Source organism: Nematolebias whitei, chromosome 8 (assembly GCF_014905685.2).
Source record: "Nematolebias whitei isolate Nwh7 chromosome 8, NemWhi1, whole genome shotgun sequence".
Taxonomy (NCBI): domain Eukaryota; kingdom Metazoa; phylum Chordata; class Actinopteri; order Cyprinodontiformes; family Rivulidae; genus Nematolebias; species Nematolebias whitei.
The window spans coordinates 5,332,847-5,343,674 of NC_056505.1; the positions used below are offsets into that span (position 1 = coordinate 5,332,847).

At 41.8% G+C, this 10,828-nt stretch overlaps 1 protein-coding gene across 1 annotated transcript; it reads left to right on the top strand.

Moving 5' to 3' along the window:
- The first annotated feature begins 1,116 nt into the window (after positions 1-1,116).
- Positions 1,117-10,828, top strand: paqr3a (progestin and adipoQ receptor family member IIIa). Its single transcript, XM_037680159.1, has 7 exons — positions 1,117-1,281; positions 2,690-2,912; positions 4,309-4,471; positions 4,596-4,751; positions 8,133-8,330; positions 8,409-8,499; positions 10,314-10,828. Exons 1-7 carry the CDS (start codon positions 1,221-1,223, stop codon positions 10,454-10,456), a joined length of 1,035 nt encoding a protein of 344 aa, XP_037536087.1. The 5' UTR covers positions 1,117-1,220; the 3' UTR covers positions 10,457-10,828.

Here is a 10,828-nt window from a genome sequence, read left to right on the forward strand (position 1 = left end):
CATGTGACCACAGAACTTTCTCCCATGACTCCTCTGGATCATCAAATGGTCAAACTTCAGACGGGCCTGGACGTGTGCTGATTTAAGCAGGGGAACCTTCTGTGCCGTGCATGATTTTAAACTATGACGTCTTGGTGTATTACCCACAGTAACCATGGAAACAGTGGTGCCAGCTCTCTTCAGGTCATGGACCAGCTCCTCCGTGTAGTTCTGGGCTGAGTCCTCACCTTTCTTAGAATCACTGATACGCCACGAGGTGAGATCTTGCATGGAGCTCCAGTCCGAGGGAGATCGTCATTCATGTTTAGCTTCTTCCATTTTCTAATAGTTGCTCCAACAGTTGATCTTTTTTCACCAAGCTGCTTGGCAGTTGCCCCATAGCTCTTTCCAGCCTTGTGGAGGTCTACAATTTAGTCTCTGGTGTCTTTGAACAGCTCTTTGGTCTTAGCCATGTTAGTAGTTGGAGTCTTACTGGTTGTGTGGGGTGGACAGGTGTCTTTATGCAGCTAACCACCTCAAACATGTGCTTCTGATTTAGAATAATCAGTGGAGTGGAGGAGGACTAACAGGTCTTTGAGGACCAGAACTGTTGCTGACTGGCAGGTGTTCAAATATTTATTTGCAGCAGTAACACACAAATTATTTTAAAAATCATACATTGTGATTTCCAGATATTTTTTTTTAGATTATGTCTCTCACAGTGGACATGAACGTAAGATTAAAATTTCAGACCCCTCCATGATTTCTAAGTGGGAGAACTTGCAAAACTCGCAGTGTTCAAATATTTATTTTCCTCACTGTATACACACACACACACACACACACACACACTGTGGGTTTCACCTTTCACCCAAATCACCCAAGCTTTGAAGTTCTGAGATTAGTCAGAATTTAAGAAAGTCAGAATTCTTACAAGACTGAATTCTGAGTCGCAAAAAAGGCACTAAGATCCGACATGAATGATGCTCATGCCGAAGAATTCCAATTTTTTTCCTTAAAATTAAGAAAAAGAAAAAAAAAATTGCACCGTGGCTCTTACGTATTTTTTATTTAGTCTTTCAGAGAAATGCTTAAAAATATTTCGTTTTTCTATTCAGGCAATCTTCGGACACGTTGGGGGGGGGTCCTGGCTGATGACGTGATCGGAAAATGAATGCTAAAGCCCAAACTTAAGACATTACTGCGTTTTCCTTTACATTAGTATTAACACAAACCTAAAAATGCGTAGTACACATTTTAAACCCCAAACCGGCTCAAACTACGCTTACACAAAGTTAAAAGGTGAGTTTGTTGTTGATTTACAGTCTTTACAAATTAGCACGCTAACTAGCCTCGTCTGCAGTTAGCAACCAGAAGCCGAAACTGCTTTGAACATTTCGCTTGTTTAAACTTGTTTTGGCTCGGAGACTTATGTTTTGTACAAAAACAGACAAAGTACAATTGTTTGCTGTTGAGTTGAAGCTTTAGATATATTCGGCTTATAGAAAATCTAGTAAATCGCTCGGTATATCTAGTAAATCTGGTTATAATAGTTTATAGATTTACTCAGGTAGCGTCAGCTCCTTGATAAACTGATGAATTAACAATTATAGCAGGATCTATTTTAAAAATTATAAACCGAACAGGCTTTTTCAAGTTTAGAGCAGAGCAGGTAAACTGGAGTCCATTAATTGAATTATGAGATTAGTTGGAGGCTGAACATTGAACGATGACTGGCTCTGGTTTTAGTTTCACTGTAATAAAAATACTAAAGACAAGTTTTAATTTCAGTCCGCTGGATTAAATTAAATACTTTATTCGCATTCTTTTAACCCTGAAAGGTTCTGTTTAAGAAAGAAATAAGATCTAAAGAATCTTAAGTCTGTAGCTCAACAATCAGTTTCACTCAAAAAAAAAAAAAATCTTCTAACTTTAGTACAAAAATTAAATGTAATAAAAGTAAAAACATGAAAGCACACACAAATAATCCAACACTTAAAAATTAGCAGGTTTTCTTCAGTGCAGCTCTTTAAAGTTTTACATTACATTTACGTTTAACCCTTGCTTTAAATTGAACAATTTTAATTTAATATAAAAGTGCAATAATGAGTGTATGTTTGTATTTGTTAGAAAGTGTAAAGCTGAGGATAAAACATCAGATCAACTTTATTTATAGTGGAGGTTCAAGCATTAACCTCCTCAGCCGACTCCTTTCGACGCAGAGGAGCAGCGGTTCTCCTCCGAGCTCCCCCCGGCTGATGGAGCTCCTCGCCCTCATCTCTGAGGCTGAGCCTCGTTCTTTCAGTCATGATCCGAACCTCATGACCTCAGGTGAAGGTCGGTGCGTAGACACTGACAGAACCATACATCAAGATCTTTGCTTTGGACTGAACTCATTCTTCTGACCGAAGCAACGCCCTCATTACTGACGAGGTCCTGATCTGTTGATCCATCACTCAGGAACAATACGTCCACACACCTGAATTCCTTCACCTGAAGCAACCAAGCAAAGAGCTGCACAATGAAAACATAAAACAATGAAAACAACAAAACAGACAATAAAAGTTTAAATCACCTCCAAAAGTATCTTTACTCCACGCAGGAAAACAAAGTTAACATTTTATTGTTGATGTGTCGCGCTAAAACACTTTAATGAGTTATATAATTTGACAGAGTTGTAATCATAATTGTTTTTTGTGTGTGTGTTCAGCTTCAGGTCAGATTAAAGCCGACGCAGCCACGTCTCAGAAGCCCCAAAAGAATGCCCAGACGACGCACTACATTGAGCTGGGAGGGTACCAGTACTGGCCGGTTCTGGTGCCCAGAGGGATCAGGCTGTACACGTACGAGCAGATCCCAGTGTTCTCGAGAGACAATCCTTACATAACGGACGGATACAGAGCCTACCTGCCGTCCAGACTGTGCATTAAAAGGTGAGACGCATCTGCGTAAACAAGCTCGTTTGTTGTTTACATTTTCTTCAATGGTCTTGTCTTCACCGTTCCTCAAATTCACAAGTACAACGTGTGTGTAGCCGAGGTGTTACTGAGTGACTCGGCGTTCACGCTGGTTACCTGTTTATAATTCTGTACGTAGTTTTCAAATTAAGGTTCTTTATTGTCATTCACATCGTATGTGGTACATGAGGTGGAATGAAATTGTGTACTCAAGGTTCAAAAATATAAAGTATATATATATATAAAGGATCCAATATATATATATACTAAAGAACAACAATAATATAGTATAATACGGTGTATTAAACAGCAGCCTGAACATGAGTCTGTTGTGAGCAGATGGGTTTGAATACAGCAGCTTAAAGGTTGCACAGATAAAGTGACAAATCTAATGAAAGTGTCATTACACTGGTTTTACTGGGCAGGGATTTACGAGTCTAACAGCTGTAAAGTAACCACTTCAGCAGATTTCAGCTGTTTTAACTGTTCAGGTATCAAAACGTGCATCTTGTTCATTACAGCTGCAGCTTTGGGTTTTCAATCCATCCAGCATGTTCTGAGTCTCCTCCCAGTTGGACATGCCTGGAAAACCTTCGTAGGGAGGTGCCCATTCTTAACAAGATGCCCGAACCAGCTCAACTGGCTCCTCTCGATGTGGAGGAGCAGCGGTTCTGCTCCGAGTCTCTCCTGGAGAACTGAACTTCTCACCCGATCTCTAAGGGGGAGTCCAGCTACCCTGCGGAGGAAACTCATTTAGAGCTCCTGGATCCATGATCTCGTTCTTTCAGTCACCATCCAGACTTCATGACCATAGTTGAGGGTAGGAACATTGACTGACCGGTAAACAGAGAGCTTCACATTACAGCTTAGCTCCCTCTTCACCACAATGGACCGGCACAGAGAACGCAATACTGCACCAATCCGTCTGTCGATCTCCTGCTCCATTCTTCCCTCTCTCCAAACTCAACCCTGAGATATTGAACTCCTCCACTTGAGGCAGAACCTCACTCCTTTTTATTATTTTTTTTAACCGTTGAACTTGTTGAAATTCATCATTTTCTCAAAACTTTATAAAGAAATTTTAAAAACCTTCAAAAAAAAAAAAAAAAGTGCTTTTTGAAATCTTCTCCAGCATATCCGTTTCACTTTTAGCTGCTGGTCTCAACTTTCAGTTTCTTTTTGCTGTTTTAAGATTTTCATAATTTTAACATTTTTTTTTTTTAATGATTTTTGACTAAACAGCTGTTTCAGTTAATTCCAGCTGTCATCCAGCTGTCTCAGTGTTTATTGATGGCAGTGCAGGTTTGTGTCTTTGCCTTCGTTTGTACGTACAATCAACAGAGTTTGTAAAACCGGACCGTTCTCTGCGCAGCCTTTTCATCTTGTCCAACGAGACGGTGAACATCTGGAGCCATCTGTTGGGCTTCTTGCTCTTCTTCTGTCTCGGGGTTTACAACATGGCTTCGGTTCTGCCGGCCGTCGGCGCCTCCAGAGAAGACTACGTCATCTACTCCATCGAGCTCTTCTGCCTTCAGGTCCGGTCCCGAGCTTCACGTTTGGATGTCGCAGTAGATCCGACAGTTTCAGAAGCTGACGCTTATTAGTTCATCTATAAGTGTTACAGATTGTTTAATATATATTTGTGGTTGTGTTCCTCAGCTGTGCATGCTCTGCTCCGTGGGTTACCACCTGTTCTGCTGCCATCGATCAGAGAAAACCAGCCGCCGCTGGATGGCACTAGACTACGCCGGCGTCTCCATCGGCATCCTGGGCTGCTACGTCCCCGGAGTCTTCTACACCTTCTACTGTAACAACGTAAGTTATAAACATTAATAATAAAAGTCAAATGACCACTGAGACATCCAGGACATGAAGGGTTAATAACCGAACACCTCTGGTTACCTGTTTTTACTCCTTTAATTTATTTTATTAAAAAGCACCATTTAAAAAATTTATGGCTGCAGTTATACAGACTGCAGCTGTTCAGACTAAATTAAAGAGTTAAAAGTATTAAATCATGTAGAAGATATTCACTGAGACAGATTTTATATTTGCAGTTTTTATTTTTATTTCTACTTTTTGAGTAAAAAATGATTTATACTGTAGTTTGTCTTGTATGCCTTTATGGAAAAAAATTAACATTTTCATAATGTATCAAAGCTACAAGTTAAATGTATCAAAGGGCTAGCTACAAGCTAAAAGTATCAAATGGCTAGCTACAAGCTAAAAGTATCAAATGGCTAGCTACAAGCTAAACGTATCAAGAGCTAGCTACAAGCTAAACGTATCAAAGGGCTAGCTACAAGTTAAACATATCAAATGGCTAACTACAAGTTAAACGTATCAAAGGGCTAGCTACAAGCTAAACGTATCAAAGGGCTAGCTACAAGCTAAACGTATCAAGAGCTAGCTACAAGCTAAACGTATCAAAGGGCTAGCTACAAGCTAAACGTATCAAAGGGCTAGCTACAAGTTAAACGTATCAAAGGGCTAACTACAAGTTAAACGTATCAAAGGGCTAGCTACAAGCTAAACGTATCAAAGGGCTAGCTACAAGCTAAACGTATCAAAGAGCTAGCTACAAGCTAAACGTATCAAAGAGCTAGCCACAAGCTAAATCCCATCCAGAGGACTTGACAACTTTGTTAGATTTTCGACCTGGATTATTGAGCAGCATCAGGACTTAAAATGTTTCAAAAGGCTAGCTACAAGTTAAAAGTAGCAAAAAGGGTCAAGTAGTAAAAGTTGAGCTCAAAATAAGAGCTGACTAAAGCAACAAAACAAACTCTAGAAGCTAAAGTATATAAAAGTTTCTCAAAAGATAAAATATGAAGAGGTTACTAAAAAGTAGCCAAGATCAACTAAATGAGGAATAGTATCAAAAATGTTAAATTAGCATTAGAAAAAAAAGCAGCTGAGGCAGATTTTAATGGAAAGTTTTTGAAGAGAACTTTATGAATTTGTTTTAGGAAAACGTAAATAAAGTTGGATATTTGGAAATGTGTAAAGAGTTAAAAAATAAATATGAGCTGAATGTTTTTGTACAAATAATTTACTTCTTGAAAAACGACACGCAGAATGTGAATAATACTGAAAAAGTACAACTTTATTAGGAGATTGTTTGATTTGCCTTCGGCCCAGCGTGGTCCTGAGTCCAGACTTTATGGAAGAAAAAGATCAAAGAAGAAGTTTTAAAATAAAAATGAGAAGCTGCAGGAAGTCCGGCCCGTCCGAGGCCTTCTGCTCCACCTGGACTCATTTCACCGATGAGTCTTCTGAAGAAGAAAACTTGTCGTTTGTTCGGAGATACAAAGTACTGAAGCAGGATCGGAGTGTAGGCTGAGACTCGGCGCCGCGGCTCGGGAACCAGTAATTCAATAACGTGGACCTGCGGTTCTGGCTCGGCCCGTTGACTCATTGTTCCCGGTGAAAAAGCGTCTCAACACCTTCGCCGTTTGGAAAGCAGCCTCCGATGACACAAACCGGCTTCGGCTCCTCGTTCCAGCCGCCCACCACCTTGTTTTTTAATTTTAAATTTTTATTTTTTTAATCCTGAAACGTCTGGCTCGGCTGCTCGCGTTCCCCCGCGCGTTGGAAGCGCCGGGTTATTTTGCCCCCAGAACTTTGCTGAAATCTGCTCCAGCCCGAACCAGATGGCTGCGTTCGCCGAGTGCTCCGTCACTCCTGTTCCCCGCCATATGACGCTCGCGAGTCCAGGAGCAGACTCGACCCCCCCTCCCCGCTCCTCCCTCCCTCCGGTGCCAAGACGGGGGCTTCGCTTCAAGGTGGCTCCGCTCCGGTGGCGAGCCAAGTCCCCGAAGGAAAACAGATTTTTATATTTAGCCAGTCAAACGCTCGTCTGAGTCTTTCAGGGTTTGGAGGAGAGCTCAAAGAATTTGGCTGCAGCCGAGCGGGGCCTTGTTCCGGGTGCAAATTTATTCACTGTGAAATTCAGCGGGACGCGTCGCACGAGGACGTGTGACTGGACGGAGGCCGGCTTCCTCGCAAGCGGACAGACGGGACGGAGACGAGGCCGTCCAGACCGTCCTCGGCTGCTCGGAGAAGTTTAATCGTAGCTGTTTATCTGTGAAAACGAGTCCGGCTGCAGGGGAGAGCTAACGCGCAGAGACGCAGCCAAAAACACCAACAAATAAAGCTGCACTTATATAATCTGAATTAACTTCGGCTGCCGAGGGACCAGTTCAAGGAGCCGAAAGCGAACCGTCAAAACAATGCAATATTCAGAAATGAAAAGTAGTTGAAAGTGGTTAAAAGCTAAAATGAGCTAACTGTAGCTAATTGCTCAAATAAAGATAACAGTAGCTAAAAGTTAAAGCTAAATCCAGTAAATGCTCAAGTTAGTTAAGAGATTGCTAAATACTTTAGCAAAAATTTGGCTAAAAGCTAATCTGAAGAAAACTGTAGCTTAAAGCTAAAGCCAGTAAAACAGTTTAGTGGCTAAAACCTAAATCTAGCACAGTAGCTGAAAGTTAAAATTATTAAAACTTAAAGCCTGCAAAACTGTAGCTGAAAGCTAAATTTAGCTAATATATAGCTAGTTGCTAAAATCGACTAAATGATAGCTGAAGTTTGTAAAATTGTAGCTAAGTTAGGATTATCAAAACCTATAGCTAAAGGCTAAAATGATCAACACTGTTGTCAAAAGCTAAATTTAGCAAAGTGGTAGCTAAAAGCTAGCAAAACTAGCTAAAAGTAGACTTAGTAAATCATAACTAAATGCTAAAAAAAAAAGAAAAAAGCTATATAGTGACTAATAATTTAGTACAACAGTAGCTGAAAGCTACACCTGTCTCCACCCTCATTTGCCCCACTCTGGGCCCTTGACCTCCACCATCTGCTCCCCCGGGCGCCTCTCTGCTCCACACAGGGCTGCGGTTGCGTCAGGAAGGACATCCAGTGTAAAAACAATAAGCAAATCTTTGTGCGAGTTGGTTCACTGTGGCGACCCCTGAAGGAGCAGCCGAAGGAAGGAAAAAAAAAAAAAGTAGCTGAAAGCTCCCAGTTTGTTTAAATGCCGCTCTTCAAATGTTTGTCCTAACTTCCTGTTCTAGTTTTTATTTAAACACCAAGGATGAGCTTTGTTTACTTTCTGATTTGAAAACGTGTTTTATTTTAAAAACAAGCATTTGGTTGGTGTGCTTCAGTTTAACGTTGCCCCCCCCCCCCCCCCCCCAGTACTGGCGGCAGGTGTACCTGGTGACGGTCCTGGCCATGATCCTGGCCGTGTTCTTCGCTCAGATCCACCCTCTCTACCTCAGCAAGCAGTGGAAGCAGCTGCGCTCGCTCATCTTCTGCTGCGTGGCCGGGTACGGCCTCGTCCCCACCGTCCACTGGATCTGCGCCGCGGGGGGGTTCTCCTCCGAGCTCGTCCAGGTGAGCGTTCAGCCTCACCTGAACACTTTCACTTTGGTCACGCTTAAAAATAAATAAATAAATGTTTCCTCTTTTCAGGCTTTTGTCCCTCGAATCCTGGGGATGTATTTCATCGCAGTGTTGGCCATTATTTTTTACGTCTCCAAAGTTCCTGAACGCTACTTTCCAGGTGAGAACGTTTTGGTCCGATCTGTTGTTTTTTTTTTTTTTTTGGTCATAATTTCAGGTCGTTCTAAGATTTAGAAAATGGAAACCCTGCAGCTCTTAATTTTAAATTAGGGCCACTAAGCAACAAAAAAACAAACATTACTTGAGTAATGCGTATCGTATGAAGAGTGTCAGAAGTAGTCGCACAAGCGCACGTTTTACAAATGTGCACTACAAGATTCACAAACGCATTTTTCAACTGTACACATTTCAAATTGCACAAGTAGGAATGTTCTACACACAAATCACCTGCTCTGGACGGACCAACTTGCCTGTGAATGTGACTTTTGAGACTTTCTTACTTTTCAGTTTCACAAAGAACGCTGCGTTCAAGACTGCTGAGAAGTCGGGACATCTGAGCTTTACCAGATTTACCGAGTTATTGGGGAAAAGCACAGAAACTCTTAACTCTTACATTACTAGATTTTAAAACATTAATTTTGTTAACTGTACGGTTAAAATAACGTAAAATTCTTTCATGTGGAAAATGTATCAAGAAAAAATCCCCGGTAGTTTTTCCACAAGAAAAACCGACCCAGTTTTGATGTTACCTTTAAACCGAACGGCTACAATAAACATTCTTCTTGTGGAAAAAAACTACCGGAAAAATACGAGTCCGGTACTGTGTGAACTGTACAACTACTGAAAATGGTTAATGCCACACGTACACGTGTTATCATTGTGCACGTGTGTTTGACACGCAGAACAGTCCTACTTGTTCAATTTGAAACGTGCACGTGGATCTTCATTTACGCTCGTGTACTTTTGAGACACCGCTCGCCACGTTTCACTTCCGAGTTCAGACGTCGTCTTTTAAGGAGCGACAAAGCTGCTGCGGTTTAGGTTGAAGTGTCTGGAACGACTCTCAGCTACTACCACACCAGTGTTCACCGAGTTACAGACACTTGTAAAGCTTGATTAGCTGTGGCGACCATCTTGAATTGTTAATGTTGTAGATGTTTAGTAATTTATTATATTTTGCTGACAGACAATACGGCCATCTTTATACGAGTCGTATTGCGTCATGGCGTCTGTGGACAGTTTCTTATCTGAGCTCTGAATTAACTCGTTGACACCGAACACTGTAAACTACATTCACATCTACTTGGTAGAACACCGATGGAACATCGTCGACTAACTTGAGGATGAGTTCTAGTATTTTCTTCTTGGATGAGACGGCCACGGACCGTGACGGTAACGAATAAACACAAGCGATAAAAATGTTGATTAATGTCAAAGAACAGGAAGTAGACGTGACTAAATGCATAAATACTGACTTTGAGCAGCAGCGTCTGTAAAAAGGTCTAACAGCACAGCTGGACACCTCATAGGTCAAGGTCACAGAGGTCAAAGGTCACCAATAACAAAGGAGCAATTTTTGACCTTCATAATACAGTCCACATCAAGTTGTCCACTCCAGATGTTCAGGTTAGAAATGGACTATGGCTCCACATTGGATCCTGTTTTAATTCAGACCACTTCCACCAGTTAAATCTGGAGTCCTCTGATAATGGACTGGTTTGGATCAGCTGGTAGTCAACAGGTGAGTTCTTCACACCTGACAGCTGCAGTTTCATGTTCCTGCACAGACCCGTTTGGTGGTTTACACTGTGGACTACGTCATGATCGGTCACCGTGACCTTTGACCCCGCCACCATCATGTATAAACCCAAAGGACAGAGTCAGGATTGTTGTGTGAGGAGATCTACACTTTGGACTTCTGAGTACTTTGACGTGGTTTTGAGTTTCCTCTGGTCCACCTGTTTGTCTCTTCAGGTCAGCTGAACTACCTGGGCTCCAGCCACCAGGTGTGGCACGTTCTGCTGGTTCTGATGTTCTACTGGTGGCACCAGTCGTCGTGCTTCATCATGGCGTACCGACACACTCAGCCGTGTCCCGACGCTCCCCAACATTCATAGTCTAGAAGAACCGGGCCCCGACTGTGAGCAGCTCGTTTCTCATATCAGCTGAACTTTTGTAAATATTTAATAATTAGTACCCGATATCAGAAAGAGGCTAAAGTTTCCATCCAGGCTAGGCTAATGGCTAGCCAAACGAGAGCCATTTTTCACTCTTACGAAACTCCTCTTGAGTTGTAGAAGTTTATTATTATTTATTGTGACGTTTGTTCACATCTGGATGTCGTCAAAGCTTCTATTGGAAAAGTCTGAACACATTATGAACATTCTCCGACAGAATTATTCAGATTTTTTTTACCTCTCTGAGGCAGACTGGACTGTATCAGACTTCTTTCTTCTCCCAGCAGATCAGCACAAACAGAGACACTGGAA

What these genes read in the sequence shown, in the direction of transcription:
- paqr3a (XM_037680159.1), top strand. Translation starts at nt 1,221, where the DNA reads ATGCGTAGTACACATTTTAAACCCCAAACCGGCTCAAACTACGCTTAC. An exon ending in TCCAGACTGTGCATTAAAAG is followed by an intron (nt 2,913 to 4,308) that starts GTGAGACGCATC and finishes TTCTCTGCGCAG; the next exon opens with CCTTTTCATCTTGTCCAACG. An exon ending in TCCTGAACGCTACTTTCCAG is followed by an intron (nt 8,500 to 10,313) that starts GTGAGAACGTTT and finishes TTGTCTCTTCAG; the next exon opens with GTCAGCTGAACTACCTGGGC.